Source organism: Oryx dammah, unplaced genomic scaffold (assembly GCF_014754425.2).
Source record: "Oryx dammah isolate SB20612 unplaced genomic scaffold, SCBI_Odam_1.1 HiC_scaffold_13, whole genome shotgun sequence".
NCBI lineage: Eukaryota > Metazoa > Chordata > Mammalia > Artiodactyla > Bovidae > Oryx > Oryx dammah.
Window position 1 is genome coordinate 56211783 of NW_024070197.1, and position 21100 is coordinate 56232882.

At 50.8% G+C, this 21100-nt stretch overlaps 2 protein-coding genes across 2 annotated transcripts in view; both read right to left on the bottom strand.

Annotated features, from left to right (window-relative positions):
* PLCG2 (phospholipase C gamma 2) overlaps positions 1 to 21100 on the bottom strand; it is a 155080-nt gene that overhangs the window by 63414 nt on the left and 70566 nt on the right. Inside the window, exons 6-9 of the mRNA XM_040254066.1 lie at positions 14413 to 14497; positions 12350 to 12433; positions 4791 to 4834; positions 3075 to 3147 (exon numbers count right to left, since the gene is read on the bottom strand). Coding sequence (XP_040110000.1) covers positions 3075 to 3147; positions 4791 to 4834; positions 12350 to 12433; positions 14413 to 14497 — 286 coding nt within the window. The remainder of the gene's footprint in view (positions 1 to 3074; positions 3148 to 4790; positions 4835 to 12349; positions 12434 to 14412; positions 14498 to 21100) is intronic.
* LOC120873248 (40S ribosomal protein SA-like) lies at positions 790 to 19672 on the bottom strand. The gene is made up of 2 exons (XM_040254067.1): positions 19662 to 19672; positions 790 to 1798 (listed from the first exon to the last, which is right to left on the bottom strand). The coding sequence occupies exon 2, from the start codon at positions 1763 to 1765 to the stop codon at positions 878 to 880; it is 888 nt and encodes a 295-aa protein (XP_040110001.1). The 5' UTR covers positions 1766 to 1798; positions 19662 to 19672; the 3' UTR covers positions 790 to 877.

Below are 21100 nucleotides of genomic sequence, written 5' to 3' on the forward strand. Positions count from 1 at the left end.
GTCAGTGTGGGGAAAGCATGCGACTCTCCCAGGAATATCATTACCCTGCACAAGGCGGTGGATCCCGGATACACAGTCAGTTGCCTCCAGGAGTTTAACCATCTAACTCCAACATCTCCCTACAAATTCAGGGAGTAATTCAGTGCAAGGGAGAGCACGGAGAAAAAGCAGACAGCATGGGTGCCTCTCTCTCTGCTTCGATCTCTGGGCAGCTCAGCACCTTACATGTAATTGGGTGCAGGAGACTTCATCTATGCTCTCATTTCACCTGCCCTCGGTCACAGTCCCAGGTGGGTGGGACTTCTCTTGGTCACTCCCATGCACCCCAGCACCCTGATCACCATTCACCATGAGCCACTGCCGCTACCCACTCTGCCTGGACTTCCCTGCGGCCGGCCTCGTCCGAGTTCATCAGTGTCCCTACAAGCAATGGCATCTGAACACCGGACGGGTGCTGACACTGAGAAGTTAGTGCTGGCTGCGCAAGGGTTAACAGAGTGTTACTGTCCTGTTTTGTTTTAAAAAAAAACTGCATTTCACAAGAGAGACATACTGGAGTATTTACAAATGGAATGATACAGAGTCTGGGGTTTCCATTAGAATTTGCCAGCAAAGAAATGAAGAAGGAGGGAAGGGAAGGGAGACACGTGGGTATGGGGATGGAAGAGGGATGAAATGAAAGTGGCAAAATGTCCATAATCCTGTAATCTGAGTGATGGGTCCACGGTAGTTTATGATACCAGCCTGTCTACTTTTGTGTATGTTTGAGATGCTGTACAATACAAAGTATTTTTTTTTTTTTTTTTTAGAAACAGTTTATTTCCATCAACCAGATTTCCATTTTGGTGCAAGTTCTACAAGTGTTTGGAAGAACAGTTTACGACCACTCGGTGGTGGTTCCTACCCATTCTGTGGCCTGGGCAGTGGGGGCTGCAGACCAGTCTTCAGTGGAAGGCTGAGCACTCCAGTCTTCAGTGGGGAACTGCTGAATGGGCACGGAAGGCACCTGCACGCCTTCGGACCAGTCTGCCACCTCAGGCTGGGCAGCCGTGAACTCTGGAGCTGGAGCGGTCCATTCGCCCTGAAACTCCTCCTTGGTCACAGCCTTCTCAGCTGCTGCCTGCTCTTCCTTTTCAATCTCCTCGGGGTCTCTGTAGAAGTAGAGGTCCGGCATGACCTCCCATGGGTGTTCTCGCGAGATGGTGCCACACATGCGCAGGACTTCCCGGGCGAGCATCCACCACATCAGGCCCACGGAGTGCGCCCCCTTGTTGTTGCACGGGATGGCGATGTCCACATAGCGCAGAGGAGAGTCCGTGTTGCACAGAGCAATGGTTGGCAGGTTAACGTAGGAGGCTTCCGTGAGGGGCTGGTGGTCAGCCCTGGGATCGGTGACCACCAGAAGCCTCGGCTCCCTGAAGGCGGCCTGGATCTGGTTAGTGAAGGTTCCCGTAGTGAAGCGGCCAGCGATAGGAGTGGCTCCAGTGGCAGCCGCAAACTTCAGCACAGCTCGCTGGCCAGTGTTCCTGGAGGATATAACACTGACATCAGCCGGGTTTTCAATGGCGACAATGGCCCGAGCGGCCAGCAGAAGCTTCTCCCAGGTCCTCTTCAGATTTATGATGTAGATGCCATCACTTTTCCTTTTGTAGATGTACTGTTCCATTTGGAAGTCAAGGTTGGTGCCACCTAAGTGGGTTCCTGCTGCAAGGAATTTGAGGACATCCTCCTCCTTCATTTGCAGGACATCAAGGGCGCCGGACATTGTGAAAGCTTCCCTTTAAGTTACGACGGGAATCTGCCTTCTTCCCCGAGTGCACTTTCCCCGTCTGTTCGTTACTAAATTTCTTTCTCTCTACACCTTAGTCTGTTATTACTTTTTTTTGCATTCCTTGTCCAAGTTATTTTGAATCAGAACAACGCCGTATGGACCCCTCTCTGGGTAGCGCCGAAAAAAAGCCAATACAAAGTATTTTTTAAAGCAAATAAGCTGAATATCATTATGAATCTAAAGCTGCCCTTAAAAAGTCTATTTAAAAAACAACAAGGGACGTCCCTGGTAGTCCAGTGGTTAGGACTTTGCCTTCCAACACACAGAGCGAGGGTCCAATCCCTGGTCAGGGAGTTAAGATCCCATGTGCCTCAGGGCCAAAAAATACAAAATCCAAAACAGTCGCAGTATTGTAAAAATTCGATAAAGGCTTTTAAAATCTTTAAAAACAACTGAAGAGAATAAAAGTATGTGAAACTCCAGTGATTAGAAATAAAATTTTTGAATAGAAAATGTGACCTTATATGTACATACATACCCACACATACAAAGATCAACACCATCTTCTCCGAACCCCATAATTCTGAGAGGCAGGGCTCTCATCCCCATTCAGAGGAGGAAAGAGGGGCACAGACAGGTCGAAACACCTGCCCAGGGTCACACAGCCCGTGACAGGATGGCAGGCTTCTTTCACTCTAGCTCGGCGTCTCCACTGAGGCACTCCTGACACGCGGGGCTGGGGAACTCCTTGCTGCGGGAGTGGTGTGTGGTCGCCTCGCAACAGCCCTGGGCTCCCCCGACTAGATGCCAGGAGCCTCGACCTGAGTCTGCAGCTCCTGCCCGGACGGTCCCATAAAAAACTGCTGCCAGACATGAACTCCTACTCAGCCCCCAGCTCGGGGCCCACACCCAAACACCCCAAGAGACGTCCACGGGTCACCTATTTGAGGACAGTGTGCTGCCTTATCCCTCAGGGGACCCGCAGGCTCGTCCACCTGAGTCCCATCCTCCCTGAGCCAGGGATGGCTTCCCGGGGTAGGGGCCCCCTAGACGAGCCAGAGTTGGGGAGCAGAGGCCACCAGGTGAGGGCCCCGTCCGCCCTGCAGTGTCCCCATCACCCCCTCCTCCATCTGCGCCCAGGGAAGGGGCTGCTGCGAGGCCAGCCTCATTCCAGAGTCTCAGCCCCTAGGTGCCACTGGGCAGGGAGACGATTCGTTTCCTGACGGCAGGTGCCAACAAGGTGACAAACTGCGGGTACAGCGCCCCCCACCCACCCAGCGCCCCCACCCTGCTATCCCCTCACCTGCTGTTCATGCAAGAGAAACCGCTGGAAGTCATGCAAGTGGACAGCAGAGGCGTCCGGCCGGTCGGTGTTGCTGCCCTCGGGGAAAGAGATGGTGTTTAGAGGCGGGCAGCCAGCAGTCAGGAGGCGGTCCCCGCCAGCAGACACCCGGACGCCCGGGCGCCCAGCCAAGCCCCCCACTGCCGCCCCACGGGGTCAGGTGTGGGCTGGCCGACGGGAAGACAAAGTCACCCAGAGGACACCCCTGACCCAGGAGGATGCAAAGAGGGGCCCTGACACCAGAACCCAGGAGAATCAGGCCCTGGAATCCACACCCAGCTGCTCCCAGCTGGTCTCGCAGGGGCAGGGAGCGCAGGCAGGACAGCAGAGGGCAGGGTAGGGCTGGCCATGGGGTGCATTTAGTGGGTGGCGATGCTGGAGAAGTGACCCCAGAGCCTGCTCTGAGGCAGGAGAGGGGCCTGGATGAAGCCCTGACTCTGGGCGGGCAGGGAGAACCCGCTGGAATATGCGAGACCAGGGCCAGGGAGTGAGTGGAGGGCCTCTGCTGGGAGAATCTTCCACCTGAGACAGGGAATCCTTCAGCCTGAGAAAAGGGAGATTCCTCCTTGGCCAGCAGCCTGCTGGCCTCCTGGAGAGGGTGCTCAATGGGACCAAGAACCTCGCTGGTCCAAGCAACCGCGAGGGCTACACAAGGTACGTCCTGTAAAACAAGGCTCTCCAGGGAAACGCATACTTTTCCCTGAACATCTGCAGTAGGGGTGGGAGGGTGTTTGTTTTTTTTTTTCAATACAGGAGATGAAACATGCTTTAACTTTCCTCCCTTTACTAAACACTCAGGGTCCAAAATCTACTGTCTCTGAGTGTATTTCTAATCTTTCTTAACAGCCTCATGGTCCAACACTAATCTTTTCAGTAAAACACTGCAAACAAATCAAATTCATTTAGATGAATGAATACTTTGGCGTTTTCAGGTTTCTGGTTTAGAACTCAACAGAGGAACAGTTGCCAGGGCATCTTCATCAATGAGGGCTGGTTCCTAATAGCAGGCCCAGGTCAGCAGGCCACAAATCACACTCCAGGTGCTGTTAATGCCACAGTAAACCTTTCTCCCAGGTAGACAGGCTTGGGAGACACAGCACACGACAGATCTCCCACTTGGGGAATCAGTAAGTTCAGTAAAGGGCCTCACAAGTCCTGCAGCACTTAAGTTCTAACCATCATATCATCACCACTATTTATGAGCCTTGCCTGCACCACATAAAGCACTTTATGTGCTTCAACTCATTTTAATTCGGTTCAACCCGCTTAACCAGGACGTTCTGAAGCAAGCAGGCTTCTCTACAGAACCTTCTGGGCCATCCTCCCAACACTCCACAAGCCCTGCTGCTGTGCATATTTATTCATGGCATTGGGTTGACTGGAGTCCATGACTGAATGGACATGAGTTTGAGCAAGCTCCAGGAGCTGGTGATGGACAGGGAAGCCTGGCGTGCTGCAGTCCACAGGGTCGCAAAGAGTTGGACGCGACTGAGCAATTGAACTGAACTGAGTGTCAGGATAGTCAGTTCTCCAACAAGGGGACCCCGTCTTTGTGGAGACCAGTGCCTGCCAGAAAGGTGACCTCCTGGAGGTCAGGTGGCCGGGCTGGGAGGACCCACAAGGGTGCCACTGCCTGGCACAGCCACCCAGAACTACAACCCAGCAGAGATGCCTCACCCCAAGAGGAACACGGAAGAATCCTTTTTGAATTCGTCAAGGATCTGAAACAGAAAATAGAACACAGACACAAAACAAGAAAATTAGACATGTCGAGATAACGAAAATAAACAGAGTTTTTGTTAAAAAATTACCATGGTCGTTTATGTGACTTGTAAATATTCAAATATTTACATCTTGACACAAAAGGTGGATGTCTTCCTCGCCTCTTTCCCAGCCTGATTCCTGAGAAGCAATCACTCATAATAATTTGGCAGTTCTCCACCTTGAGTCCATTTTATGGATATTCAATTAGTTATATCTTATCATCTGATGTTACATCTATGTCTTCCAACTTTTTTGCTGTTGTTTTACGCTTTAGCTATTATTTAGCAACTTCAAATCACCCTGCCTCACTACTTTGAAAACCAACACTGTATTCCATGTCTGTCCTTCTATATTCTGCTAATCGATCCAGTATTACACAGAATGTTCCCACATATCTGTCTTCACCCACTTGTGTCAGCTTTTCCATGGGGTGGATTCCTGGGTGGGAAAGCACCTGGACAAAGGGTGTACACATCACCTTTCACAGATTCACCAGCTGCTGCTGCTGCTGCTAAGTCGCTTCAGTCGTGTCCGACTCTGTGCGACCCCATAGACGGCAGCCCACCAGGCTCCCCCGTCCCTGGGATTCTCCAGGCAAGAACACTGGAGTGGGTTGCCATTTCCTTCTCCAATGCATGAAAGTGAAAAGTGAAAGTGAAGTCACTCAGTCATGTCCGACTCTTGGTGACCCCATGGACTGCAGCCCACCAGGCTCCTCAGTCCATGGGATTTTCCAGGCAAGAGTACTGGAGTGGGGTGCCATTGCCTTCTCCCAAATTCACCAGAGTCTTCTCTAAACAGCTGTCCTGACTGGCACGCCCAGCAGAAAATACACACTCCTTTCTGCACCCTCACAGCTACATTTCAAATCCTCAATATTTCAATGGGCTTATTGCTCATCCAATTCCAGAGAAAGAAAAATATTGGGAGCTCTAGTCCAAGGCTTCATGGCCTGCTCGTATTGCAGCTGTTGATGAAGGGCGGTGAGCTCCCCAACCAAGGAGGAGCGGGGACACCCCCTCCCCCAGCCGCCACCGCACCAGCTCCCTAGCCAGGCATCTTACACACACATGGGCATGGACGCACAAACACCCACATGCCACATACACACGTCCACACCCACACCGCGTCCACTTCCAGTTAGGCTGTATGACTGGAACAGCCTCTAACGACGCGTGATTGGATCAGCATTGGAGTAATTCAGGACACAGATGCAGCGCCTGGCAGGTTATAAACGCCAACAATCTAAAACGACTCCCGCCCTCGATGCCCCAGTCGTCTTGCCAAACAGCCTGCGCTCCAGGATGACGTGGAAAATCAGTGCTCTAAAAAAGGTGGCCACTGGCCCCTTGGAAGCCTCAGGAGGTCTGCAGAAGTCTATGCGTGTATTTTTTTTTTCCTTTTCCTGGAAAGATGGTCTGTAGCTTAAATCAGCATCTCAAAGAAGTAGGTCACCGAAAAGGTCAGGAGTCATTCTTTTGGAAAGACTTAGAAGGACTTCCTTTCACTCACGTGCCGTTTACAGCAGCAGTCCTCAACCTTTCCAGCACCAGGGAGCGGTTTTGTGAAAGACGATTCGGGATGATTCAAGCACATTACATCCATTGGGCACTCTACTTCTATTACTGTTGTACCAGCTCCACCTCAGATCATCAGGCATTAGACCCCCAGAGGCTGGGGAACCCCTGATTTATAGCATGGCTATTTATTTTTTTTAAGGAGGGAGTTTAGGCAGGGCATGCTGTTTGCCATCTGGACTCATTCGGCCCTTACATCGCTGGGTCAAATGGGGCATAAGGCCAGATCCTCTCAAACCCAAACCCCGAGACCGGATTCCCCACATCTAGAGGGAGGTCGCCTGTGGCTCCCCTCGGTGTTCCCACTCCGCGTGGTCCTTACTTAAAGCCAGCCCTTTCCTCGCCACGCAATGAAGCGGAGAAAAGGCTCCACTCCATTCCAGCCACACGGGGGACCAGGATGAAGGAGGTGGGCCCCTACTTCAGAGGTGACTCCAGACCAGGAAAGACCGCGAGACACACCCCAGCTTCCTGGTCCCTCTGCCTGCAGTCTCACGTCATCCCACTTTCTGAACGCCCAGAAGCCTGCGCACAGAGGCAGAACACGTTTGTAGGAACCAGCCCCTTGAGGTACAGAGCAGGGACCAGACTGAAAGCAAAGGCAGAAGCAGACTGAAAGCAAAGGGGTTTGTTACACTATTATCTCTGCCTGTCTGTGTCTTAAATTTCCCTTAATACAAAAGTTTAAAAACTTAAAAAGTATCAATGGGAGGGGCTTCCCCAGTGGCTCAAACAGCAAAGAATCTGCCTGCAATAACCCGAATTCCATCTCTGGGTTGGATTGGGAAGATCCCCTGGAGGAGGGAATGGCAGCCCACTCCAGTACTCTTGCCTGGAGAATTCCATGGACAGAGGAGCCTGGCGGGCTCCTCTCCATGGGGTCATAAAGAGTTGGACACGACTGAACAACTAACACACACACCCCCCAACTGGGACCACTGGTGGTCCAGTGGCTAAGACTCCACTGCAGGGGGCCCAGGTTCCATCCCTGGTCAGGGAACTAGATCCTACATGTCGCAACTAAGACCCAGCAGAGCTAAATAAACAATAAGTATTTTTAAAATAATAAAAAATAAAAAGAAGTATCAGTGGGTGGGCAGTGAAGCTGAGCGAAGGAGAACTGAAGCTCTAGCTCTGCGGTAGCTACCTGACCTCCAACAAGTGACCTCTCTGAGTGTCAGCATCTTCAGTCCATAAAATGAGGATAATAAGAGCTCCTATCCTACAGGGTCTTGAGGAGAATTAAATGCATGTAAGACATATAGCACAGTGCTCGACACAGAGTTTACACTTAGCAAATGTTAGTTGTGATCTTTTATTCATAACACCGTTATTACAACCTAGTCGGAGATACACCCCTCTCCCAAGGGTGGACACACATGAAATTTTAAATTCTTATCCTCCTTCTGCTGCCAAACTTTTGGAAGCTTTGAGGCTTGAGTGCAGCAATGTAAGCAGGTAGTTAGACAAGAGGAGGAACTGGCAACTTCAAGTTGGAAACCTATAGCTACTGATAAGCAGGACTCCACTCCCTGGACTTAAGTCTGGGGATCACTAACCACCATGAACAGCTCTATTACCCCAAGGAGCCCAAGAAAACCAGCTGAACCCCTAAGAGCACCAAGGTAACACTTTTCTCTGCCCTGAGCTTCCAGCGAGGTACTCAGGAAGTAAATGGTACGCTGTCAGCTGGAAAGTGAAAGTGAAATCTTTGCAACCCCGTAGACTATATCCAGGCCAGAATACTGGAGAGGTCAGCCTTTCCCTTCCCCAGGGGATCATCCCAACTCAGGGATGGAACCCAGGTCTCCCACACTGCAGGCGGATTCTTTACCAGCTAAGCCACAAGGGAAGCCCGCTGACAGTTGGGGGAGAGGCATTTACATACACAAGAGCTGAGAGGCTTCTCAAGTGGACCAGTAACTATCTATAGAGCCTGGGGCTTTGTTAATCAAATTCCAAGTCACTGAATTGAAACATGCAGTGGCCAGACAGGATAGTTATACCTGCCAATGAGAGAGAGAAGAGGCTGTTGGCCCAAAAGTCTTAGGGACCAGGGAGGTGACCCTGAGCCCAAAATCAGTAAAGAGGGCTGCGTGGGGGTGGGGGGCAGGACTAGGACAAACCAGAAAGTATTCTTCCCTCCACTCACAGGTTGCCAAATATAGCCAGAACATGATATTTTTTTTCCCAAGAGAAGCAAAAAATCTGGATCTTAATGAGAAATCTTCCAAGTTTTAAATACAGGCAATTCATTTAAAAAACATTTAGTTTATGGCCATACCACCCTAAACACCCCTGACTGCATCTGATCTCAGTAGCTAAGCAGAGTCGGGCCTGGTTAGTACTGGAATGGAAAAAACATTTAAACCACTAGGCTAAGTACCAACCGAATGCCAGCTGAACGTAGTATTCTGGCCACCAGGTGTAACCTCTGATAGGTACAGACATTTCCCCAAAAAAACTGGCCATCTAGGACTCATGGACTATGCAGAAATTTGACTTAAATTTCTCTCTCCCTTCTCCCTCTCAAACATACAAACATCCGCTTTAAAAAGAACCACCATGAAAAGTTCTCTTATTTGGAATTTGATCATGGTGGAGACTATCACTAGGTACCCTGTACTGGCAGGTATGACAGCTTTTATGCAAAACGTATTCCCAAGCGTCGCCTGCCCTACATCTGATGAGACAGCAGCTTGAAATGTCACGGCAAATGATAAGTACTGTTTTTTTTGCAAATGCTTATCTTGAGTTAATCAATTTTTTCTCGGTCCTGGTCAACCGCCTAAGACAGCAATTGTCATTATTCTGGATTTCGTTTATATACTATTACCACAACGTTTTCATTGCTCTCAAGAACTGATTATAAATGAAAGTTGAAGATTTAAATCTAAAAAGTGTTTTGATCAGCTTTTAGGCAGCAGAATTGTCTTAATTAAGGTTTAAAAAAAGAAGAGGGGGTTGGATAGTTTAAAAAGTTGTATAACCGACGACCTGATTTAATACTTTCATTTTATAGAGGAGGTTGAGTGATGGAGCAAGATGGCTTCCCCTCAAACCAGCTGGGGGCTGGAATTTAACTCTTTCTACTCCCAAAGTCTACCGTTTCTTTCTACTCTTCTTGGCAAACCAAACACTAATTATTACATGGGTAAAAACGTGAATGCACTGCAACTCAGTCTTTTACTCCATACAGCCATGTATTTTTCCCCAATCGAGGCAGACAAGAAATGCTCCTCCCATTTCTCTGCCTCGGATACGTCCGAGGTCCCACAGCCAGCGGTCACCTATCGAGGTGTGGCCCTGCGGCCAGTCTGAAGGAAGAAGGCGACTGAAAACTGTCTCTCGTGCTCATCGCTTTAAAACGTCTGCACTCCTGACCTCCAAACCCTCATTCAGTCTCCCCCAGAGCCCGGTGGGGTGAGACTCATCACCCCCACTGCACGGATGGGAAGACTGAGGCCGGGAGGGGTCGGTGGCTGGCCCAAGATCACGCAGAGTCCTGCCCATTCTCTGCTCTGGACCCACCTCGGCCGCCTGCAGAGCCCTGTCCCAACAGCAGCAGTCAGCAGCAGGCACAGTGCTCCGTGCGCTGCACCCAGCACCTCCCTTTTATGCCTTATGCTTGAATGGGACTTTTTTTTTTTCATTGCAAAAGGAGCGTGCTACTTGGAACAGGCTGAAGAAAACTGAGGGATGCAAAGAAAAATTTAATTATCTCTCCAGCACATTTTCCCAAATCCCTCCAGGACATGCAGAAAATCAACATTAAATGTGAGGTGTGTGTACTCTTCTCCTTGTTCATAAAAACACATGCAAACGTATACAGGAGGATTACTGTTTGTTACCAACAAGTCAGACCTGGCTCCTCATTTCTGCTGCTGGTTTTCCTCACAAAATACCATTAACAGCCCTCCAGGACAGAAACCCAATGAACTCAGGCTTCTTAATCAGCTGCGGTGTCCCATAGTATGGCTGGACCATAACTTACCCGGCTATCACTCTCCTGAGAGGCATTCAGACGGCTCCCAGGTATTTGGCCAGCAGAAGTAATGCTGCAATAAGCGGCCTGGTAATACATTCCTAGGCCTCAGTGCTTTCAATTCTCTAAAACAGAGCCCCCAGACGCCACTGTCAAGTCAAAATGCATGCACGTCCTGATTTTAAAATAGCATATTCTCGTAATCAAAAACCATTCTCATTATAGGAACAAAGCTGCAAAGAGAACAAGACACACACATAATCCCTCAGCCCAGAGGCAGCTAACTCTTAATACTCTGGTAGGTCTCCTTCCAGAACAAGTTGACACAGTAGAGTTAGCTGAACCTCTTTGCTTTAACAATTTCAGACTAAATTCCAATCAGACCGACAGGCACTCACATTCCCACCAAGAAGGTAGGAGACGGTCATTTCCCCACCCTGTCCCCTCAACTCTATCCTATTCGAGCCCTTTGCCCATCTAACAGATGAAAACAGGACGTCACTGTCGCTCCCGCTGTATATTTCCTGGACTAGCAGGGAGACTGAACGCTTCTCATGGGTCTCTTAGGAACGGGCCAGACTTTGAAACCCAGGGGAATCAGAAGCATCGTTTGATCGTTTGCTTAGGAATCGTCTTACCCATAAAGATGGCCAACAGGCACAAGAAAAGATGCTCCACATCACTAATCATCAGGGAAATGTCAAGCGCAAGCACAATGAGGTGTCACCTCGAACGTGTCAGAATGGCCACCATCAAAGAGAACACGAATAACAAACGCTGGCGAGGACGTGGAGAAAAGGAAACCCTCAGACACTGTCGGTGGGAATATAAACCGATGCAGCCACCGTGGAGGTTTCTCAAAAAAACTAACCACAGAGTTACCATATGACCCAGCACATCCACTCCTGGGTATATATATCCAAAAGGAGCAACAGCGCTAATTAAGAGAGATACAGGAACCCAAAGTTCACAGCAGCATTATTGATAACTGGCAAGATACAGAAGCAACCTAAATGTCCATCAACTGATGGATGGATAAAGATGTGATACACACACACAATGGAATACTACTCAGCCATAAAAAGAATGGAACATTGCATAATGTTTTCGAAATACTACCATATCCCACATTTACATATACACAATGGAGTATTACTCAGCCATTAAAAAGAATACATTTGAATCAGTTCTGATGAGATGGATGAAACTGGAGCCGATTATACAGAGTGAAGTTAGCCAGAAAGAAAAACACCAATACAGTATACTAACACATATATATGGAATTTAGGAAGATGGCAATGATGACCCTGTATGCAGGACAGCAAAAAAGACACAGATGTGTATAGCGGACTTTTGGACTCAGAGGGAGAGGGAGAGGGTGTGATGATTTGGGAGAATGGCATTGAAACATGTATAATATCATGTAAGAATCGAAATGCCAGTCTATGTCTGATGCAGGATATGACACGCTTGGGGCTGACACGCGTGGATGACCCAGAGAGATGTTGTGGGGAGGGGGGTGGGAGGGGGGTTCATGTTTGGGAACACATGTACACCTGTGGGGGATTCATGTCAATCTATGCCAAAACCAATACAGAATTGTAAAGTAAAAATTAAAAATAAATTAATTAATTAATTTAAAAAAAAAAAAAGAAATACTACCATATCCCACATGGATGAACTTAGAGAGTATCGTGGTAAGTAAAGTAAGTCAGAGAAAGACAAACACTGTATGATATCATTCACACGTGGAATCTAAATAACTGTAAATGCAGTATAACCTTTAAAAACTGTGTCCCTGTAATTTATAAAACATTATACATCACTAGACTTCAATTTTAAAAAATAAGGTCAAACAAGGCTATCAAATCCTTCAAAAAAATGAATGGGGAAGAAAAGAATCATCTTACCGATTTCTGCTGTTCAAACATGAGTTTTTTATAGAAGAGATGGAACTGTTCAAAGCTGAGTTCATCTTTGTGTGCGCCTATTTCCTGTAAAAATTTTTTAAAAAGTGACCACACAATTTTTTGTGTCCACCACAAGAATGCCTCCTCCCTGTTCACAGAAATAGCCAGCTCTGCTACAGCACTGGCTGAGAGCAAACTTGCATTCCTCTAAACCCAACCTCTCTGCTTGGAGAACATACCCACCAGGGACCCCAGGTAAGATCCTTCAACTCCCCAAAAGGGAAGGGTCTCAGCCAGAATTCCAACAGGCATAACGCGGAACCCCTCCTTTTGGGGCAGGAGACACTTTCAAATCTAGACGTACTTATAGGGTATGTACACACAGGTCACTTTTAAAGCACAGCTTCCCAGGTGGCTCAGATGGTAAAGAATCTGCCTGCAATGCAAGAGACCCAGGTTTGATCCCTGTGTAGGAAAGATCCCCTGGAGAAGGGAACAGCAAGCCACTCCAACATTCTTGCCTGGAGAATTCCATGGACAGAGGAGCCTGGCAGACTATAGTCCATGGGGTCACAAAGAGTCAGACATGACTGAGTGACTTTCACTGTACTTTAAGAAAAAGTACCGAGCCTTTAGAGTTAATAGAGCTCAACTCCAATCAAGGCTTGTCCCCTGAATTGCTTCATGGCTTCCCCGGAAGCTCAGATGGTAAAGAATCTGCCTGCAATGCAGGAGACCCTGGTTTAATTCCTGGGTCAGGAAGATCTGCTGGAGAAGGAATAGGCTACTTATTCCAGTATTCTTGGGCTTCCCTTGTGGCTCAGCTGGTAAAGAATCCACCAGCAATGTGGGAGACCTGGGTTCAATCCCTGGGTTGGGAAGATCCCCTGGAGAAGGGAAAGACTACCCACTCCAGTATTCTGGCCTGGAGAATTCCATGGACTGTATAGTCCATGGGGTCACAAGGAGTTGGACACGACTGAGCGACTTTCGCTTCACTTTGTCCCAATTCGCTTAGCTCCATCAGACTCCCAGTTTCTCCCTCTGTAAAATGGGAGAACCGCCACTACCCCCCTAGGACTTCCCTGAAACCAAACCAGGTAACATTCACGTAGCACCTGCTTGGTAAAGGCACGATAAGGGACAAATCCCAATTACGGGGTGGCCAGTGGTAAATGCTTCTCCCATCTCTCTTCTCTCAATCCCCACCCTTCTCTGGTTTTGCCTTCTGGGACGAGTTGAAATGATGGGGGTGGGCCAAAAGATGGCCAGATGTGCCATAAAACGGGTTAACTCTTCTGGGACTCATGGGTACAAAATGAAAGAGCTTTTCTAAGCTGAGGAATCCTGCGGCATGGCCCTGAGAGCCTCCAACTGGGACTGTTGGGATGGAGTCCTGCTGGGGTCCTTGACAGGAGTCCGGACCTCTGTGAAGGCCAGAAGGGATGCCTAGGGTCATCTCCGTCCTACCCCCTTCAGAAGAGCCCCACCCGACCTACGCTACCCCTCACTCATGGAACAACCTGCCCCAGACCTACCAACAGCTTAGCTACACAGGAACAGAAATGAAATGACGGCAGAAGGAGGGATGGAAGGAAGGGTGGGTGGGTGGAGGGTGGGCTGGGAAGGGGGGGAAGGGCAGAGAAGAGCCAACTCCGACAGCTCCACTATCAGGGCTTGCATACAAAATGCCACCTCCCCGGCAACCTACATAAGGAATCATTCATAATATTTTCCAAATGAAACACATGTGTTCATATTATTAAAAGAAAAACAGGCTGTGGGTTGGTGAGGGAAAGGGAAAGTTAGACTGATGGAAAAATTCCGAGCCAAGCAGCTCGGTAAACATGGTCTTCCTGGATGACATCCTCTGTCGGGATGGAGAACGCGGGCCTAAGATCTTCACATGATCCCTCGGTCCGGACTAAGACGGATGAGTCTGGAGGCGGAGGGCTTTCCTGAGCACGCCATGCAACAGCGCGTCAAGGCGTGCGGTGGCTTCGTGGGAGAGGCACGCAGAACCCCGGGTTCACAAAATCGCCAGGCTGAGCGGCGAAACTTACCAGGAACTTGTCTTTCAGGAACTTGGCACTGTTCACTTTGAAGTTGACCAGGGGCAAGATGGTCTTCAGCTCCCGGAGGCTGATGCTGCAAAAGAGGGGAACCCCAGTTCCGTCAGCCTCGAGGGGTTTCAACAGTGGACGGTCTGGCTACTCCCACCAGCGCCCACCTCAACGAGAAGGCCTGCCACCAGCTCTGAGTGATTGGGGACAGAGAGCCTGAGGTCAAGGTGGGGGTGACACCCCGTGTGCCAGGATGGTCCCCGTCGTCAGGGGAGTGGCCGTGGACACGGGTCACGGAGGAGATGAACAGAGTGGGCAGAAACATTTCCGATGACCTTGGTAGACAGGAAAGGTCACTGGGGTTCAAACCAAGAGGAGGTCACTGAAGAACAGAGATGAGGAAGGCAAAGAGGCAACCTCATCTGAACACCTACTATGTGCCAGGCTGCCCTGGGTACCTCCAAGCAATGATGTGACCTTGCCCCTCAGTACACTCGACCCTCGGGATTCAGAACAGGCAATGAGGATGGGGGCCGGAACACTCAAGATCGGAGCTGCTCTAAAGACCTCAGAAGGAAGATGTCGTTATCACCATTATCACAAGTCCATCCTAAAGGAAATCAACCCTGAATATTCACTGGAAGGACTGATGCTGAAGCTCCAATACTTTAGCCACCTGATGCAAAGAGCTAACTCACTGGAAAAGACCCTGATGCTGGGAAAGATTGAAGGCAAGACAAGGAAGCGGGCAACAGAGGGTGAGATGGTTGGATGGCATCACTGACTCGATGGACATGAGTTTGAGCAAGCTCCGGAAGACAGTGAAGGGCCGGAAAGCCTGGCGTGCTGCCGTCTGTGGGGTTGCAAAGAGTCGGGCGTGACTTGAGAGACTGATCTAGAACAACCATTATTACTCTGCACTCCAGGTGAAGAAACTGGGGCTCAGGGAGATTCGGTGCTGCATGAGGGAGGTAAGACTGCAGGGGAGCTGGCCTCTGGGTCTGCCTGTAAGCACTGCGTTTAACTGTCTCTCAGGGAATGGCAGGAACAGAGGCGGGGGAGGAGGTGGTCGAGGGCACGCATTCCAGACCCTTGTGGCTGCAGAGCCGAGGGCCCAGCAGAGCAAGCGAGGGTGGTCCTGGGGAGCCTCCGGCTGTGGCCAAAGAAAACTGTGCCACGTTCTCAGAGACGTCAGACCAGACAGGGGCTGTGCATGGCCAGGAAGGAAGTCTGCCCAGGCTGTGGGCAGACAGCGGCCCCGCTACCCCCACCCCGTCTACTCGCCCAGAAGGAAGCGGCACGTCCCAGCCAGCAGCCGCCCCGGGAGACAGCCAAGCAGCCTCCTGGCCGCCTCACGGCCCCACCCCCAGCATCCTTGCCTCTCATCTAACGGCCTCCCTGACGCCAGAGACCATCACATGCCCGGTGCCCCCCTATGCCCCCTGCTCCCAGGGCTGGCACCCAGGGCTTCCCCCAAGAGACGGCAAGAGCCACACAAAGTCCCCAGTGGGCCAGGCAGGGGTGGCCGGGCAGAGGAGCGAGCAGACTGGCTGAGACCCCTTTCCCACCCTGCCCTGGGATGTCCACAAAGAGCCTGTTGGACTAGGGTGAAGGGAGACGGGTTGGGGACGGGGCTGGTGCTACAAAACGAGGCAGGTGAGGGTCTGGCCAAGACATTGGCCCCGGGGGCTCATCCAGGACCAGGAAAGAGAACAGAGTCCCCTGCAGAACCCAAGACTTCCAGGCAGGAATAGGGCCAAGAGACCCTCCCGTAACCAGGACAGAGAGACTGGGGAGCCGGGAGTCAGGGCAGCTGCTGGGGGCCAGCGGAGCAAACACAGCCTCCAGGGTCGTGAGAATCTGAGCACTGGAACACCCGAGCCCGCCTGCTCCAATGGGCCCCCTCAGAGCAGAACAGGTGAGCCTCCAGGGAAAGGCGGGGCCCGAAGAGCTCCTTGGGGCTCCCATGCAGGGACCTCCCTCCCCATCCTGGGCGTGTGGTCAGGCCCCACCTGACCCCCAGCCAGGACTGGCACTCGGATTCTCAGCCACTGGAGGGCAGGAAGCTAGCAGCTCCCAACTTCACCCCTCTCCCTGTCTGGGACTTGTCTTCAAAAAGGGAGAGCCTCGGCCACCGTCACGCCCTGCCCTCTGGCCTCCATTCGGGGCAGTTCCGCAGGGCCATCCCGGAGCTCCACCAGGGGCCAGCTGTGGTTGTGACGGCATCTGAGCCCAACAATTCCCCAGCCTTCACTTCCACAGGTGCGGGTCCCCTACACATTCCATAAGCTTCCTGCACACAAATCCACATTTCACGTTCTGTCTCCTGCAGGCTCGGCCTGTGAAGTGGGCTAGGAACTGGGGCGATTCCTTTGGGGAGAGATGGCAAAAACGATTCCTTGCCCTAGAAGCAATAAACGATCAGGGCCCCTCCTCTCGTCAGGCTGGCCTGGTCCCAGATCCCGCCACACTGCACCCCGGGGGTTGATGGCCCCAGACAACGTCCCTGCCACCCTGAGGCTGATTACCAACAGGCCCATCATCCCTGGCTTATTGTAACAATGGTGGCTCAGACAGTAAAGAATCTGCCTGCCATGCAGGAGACCCGGTCTGGATCCCTGAGTCAGGAAGACCCCTGGAGAAGGAAATGGCAACCCACTCCAGAATTCTTGCCTGGAGAATCCCATGGAGTGAGGAGCCTGGCGGGCGACAGTCCATGGGACTGCAAAAGTGGGACATGACTGAGCGAATAAACCACCTCCACACCCACCACCGCAAGCACTTTTCACATACTAACCCACTGAATCCTCACACCAATCCCAGGAGGTAAGAACTAGGATCTCTTTTACAAATTAGGAAACTAAGGCACAGGGAAATTGAGCAATTTACCCAAACGCATCAACCAGTAAGTGTGAAGAGCTGAGATTCAAATCTTAGTGCTGCCCAACAGAATGTTCTACAGTGTTACAAATGTTCTAGATCAGAGCTGTCCAAGGCAACTAGGGCGACCAAGGAGTTGAATTTTTTTAATTTTATTTAATTGTAATTAATTTAGATTTAAATAGTGACATGTGGACATTGCAGCTCTAGAAGCCTGCTCCTCTAAGTAGAGTCCCTAAGTAGCGTCAGCTGGGAATCTGCTGGAAATGAAAATCTGTGATCCCCACCCAGATAGAGAAAAATCTGTGATCCCCACCCTGCTGTGGGGCAGGCACAACCCCCTCCAGGCTGTCTGCAGTGCTGGAGCCAGGACTGCTGACCACAGGGAACCTATTTGCCTTTCTGTTGAAGAGAGAACCGGACTACACACCTGTGAGCCTGCCCCTTCCACAACCCGAAGGCCCGGGTGAGCAAGAACAGGAAGTGCAGGCACAGGCTCAAGCTTATGCAAAGTCAGGGTTACAGGTCAAGGGGCAAGGGCAAGGTGGGAAAGAAACCACAACCCTGAGGGCTGCTGGCCCCACCAGAGGACCCGCCCATGAGCCCCACCCTGGGGAATGCAATTCCAGTGGCTGTTCCAGAAGGTCCAGGGGCTTTCTCAAGGGGTATTTTGACAGGAGAAGTTTTCACCTAAAGCACTGACCTTAGAAACCTAATTCCCAGATAAGGCAACTAAACTCCACAGATTCAAAAAGAGGGGGTTTCTAGGAATCTAGCCAGGATGAATGTTAAAAGATTTGTCTTTGACCCAATCTCCCCAGGCCTGGAGATGTCATAAGGAAAGCTTCCAAAGGGGGAACGATCTAGTTGTCTGATGAAACACAAAGGAATGAAAAGGGAGGGCCTTTCATTTCATCTGACCAACCAGCCAGATCCCTGACCTCAAGGAGCCCCTTCAACGTGAACAGCAGCAACGAGGATGAAATTCTAAGAAAGCAGATGGGACCGTGGAGCCTGGCACTAAGGCCAGAATCCCACAGTGAGCCCAGAAGTGCAGCTCTTGAGGGGCACTTCCTACCGCCTCGTATGTCCACTTTGAAACACAAGACGCAAACCAAAGGACAAACAAAAGGCCACTTTTCAAGCAAGATATCAAATCCCATTGGTTGAATTATAATGTAGGCATTGACACCAGTCCCAAAAGAGTTACAAGGAAATGAAAACATGTTTATAATTTAAGGGGAGGTGAAAAAAACAGTTTGCCCCCCCTTTCACACAGGCTGGACTTAGTGACTGATTCCCAGAAAATAGAGTGGGGATGAGTGGGGGGCAGAGGGGCGGTGAGGGGGGCAGGGGTCATTACAAAGGAGAGATCTGGAAGACACCACTTTGGCCAGATGGTCAAGACTTCCATCACCCTCGACAGACCACGTGAGAGCAGATACCCCTTAACTGAGGTGAAGAGAAAGACCTTCACCACCACGATGTTCACCTCCATGCGTGCTTCCCAAACACAGCCTCAGGTTCCCCTTAACTCCAGTCTACCCATGAGGAAAATGCCAGATCGCCACAAACGGAGGGGCATGCTACAGAATGCCCAAGACCTACTCCTCCATACTGTCAAGGTCGGGACGTCTCCAGTGGTCCAGGGGCCAAGACGCCACACTCGCAATGTAGGGGGCCTGGGTTGGATCCCTGGTTGGGGAACTAGATCCCACATGCTGCAAATAAATGAAAAAAAAAAAAAGATTCTGCACACAGCAATGAAGATCATATTATGTGCAGATCGTGGAATTTCATTCAGCCTTAAAAAGGAAGGGAGTTCTGACACCTGCTATAGTGATATACCTGATCCACAAAGACATCACACCAAGCAAAATAAGCCACTCACAAACAGGGCATCCTTCCACGCACAGGTGGCGCCCGAAGGAGGCAAATTCACAGAGACGGAAGGAAGACTAGAGGTTACCAGCAGCTGCAGGGGGAAAATGGGGTAATGGTTTGATGGGTAGAGAGTTTCAGTTTTGCAAGATGAGCAGAGCTCTGGAGACAGACGTTGATGGCAGCATGCCAACATAAATGCACATAAATGCACCCTGAAAACGGTTAAGTTTTATGTTACATAGTTCATCACAATGAATGAGTAATTTTCAGTCATAGGAAGTCACAGCAGGAAGAGATTTCTGCCTTTGACCAGCTTAGTGATCAATAAGCCACGGCTGACTGGCTCGGTTGCTCTGTTCAAATGACAACCTCTCGTGGCCTCAGCATCCTCAATAAATCCTCAGCATCCCAGGGGATGCCTAGCTGCTCAGTCTCCCAGCATTCGTTCTGTAACCTCTCCCCAACTTACTAAGTCCAGAGGGCACTCAGAACAGCGGCTGCCGCAAAGCCGCTTCTCAACAAACGCCAGCTGCTGCCGTCTGGCCCCTCAAAATGTTGAAAGTGAAACACACATTCAGGCCAAGGAAAACCTGGGAGCGGGCACTGCCGAGCCGGCCCTCCCCGCCCAGAGGACGCTTCACCCCGCTGCTGCGCCTTTGTTTTCTTCCAGGAGACGCGATTAATGTGGGCGACAGGAAAGGAGGGGAAACTGGCAGGAGCCAAGAGCGCTTTCATGGACACCTTGGTCAAAGCTCCTTTGGAAAAGCTCCCTCAGGGCCTCCCAGAGCCACGTGAAAGGTGGGATTTTCCACGTGTCGACAGAGCAGCAGGGCTCAGCCCACAGGGAGGGAGGGAAGGATGCTGGGGTCGGGCAGGGACAGGGAACAGGCAACAAGGCGTCGAGGCCCGAGTCAGGCTCGCTCCCGGCCGGAGGTTCCGAAAGCACTTCTCAATGGAGGACCTGCAAGCATCGCTCCGAGCAGAGAAAGCCGGGCTTCCGTTTCTTGGCAACACAAGATGGAGAGCAGACTCTGGAACCAAACCGATGATGCCGTGTACCCCACCTCGTGGAGACAGTGCCCTGGCGGGCTCCCTCCGTCCGCTCTGTGCCAACCTCAGCTATGAATCACCGGGCAGCCAGAGAAGGGAAATGGTCATGGGAGGCTCCACCCTGAGGCTGAACGAGCTCAGTGTGTACAAAGGCTCCCTCGTTTGATCCGCCTCTGAAACACCAGGCCCAAGCCCAGGGTGGACCACAGAGGATGCTGGCAGGAGAGGAGGAGGAGGAGGAGGAGGGAAAGGCAGATGGAGAGACACAGGGAGATGCTGGCTGACCTGACAGCATCAGTTAACTCTCCACGCTTCCTGGTGATACCTAGCAAATCACCCCTCGGGGCATGCGTACAAGAGAGACTTGAAATTGACAAGTGAAGGGTGACGCTGGCCTGACACCAAAATGCCTTAAAGATGGAAAGACGTTCAGGAACAAGCTGGGTAGGGGCTTCCCTGGTGGTCCAGTGGTTAAAACTGCACTTTCAATGTTGGGGGCATGGGTTCAATCACTGGTGGGGAATTAGCTCCCATGCGCTGTGCAATACACGAGGGGAGCGTTGCAGAGGTTACTTGTTGCCTCGTGCATGAAGCTGACGTCTCTTAATGGAGAATGGAAGGAAGGACGGACATTTAAAAACGCTGAAAGAGGTCTGATGTGAGGCTAAAATGATTCAGTGACTGTCAAGTGCTGAGGACGGCGCCTGCCACGCCAGGTGCTCCGTAAACGGTGGGTTTCATCATTACACTATTAACAGGAACTGGATCATAACCTTAAAAAAAAAAAGTGACGAGAGGCTGTTCAACCTCTCCCTTAAATAAAGAAATGCAAATGTAAGCCAAAACTCCACTGCTGCTTTTCACCCATCAGGTT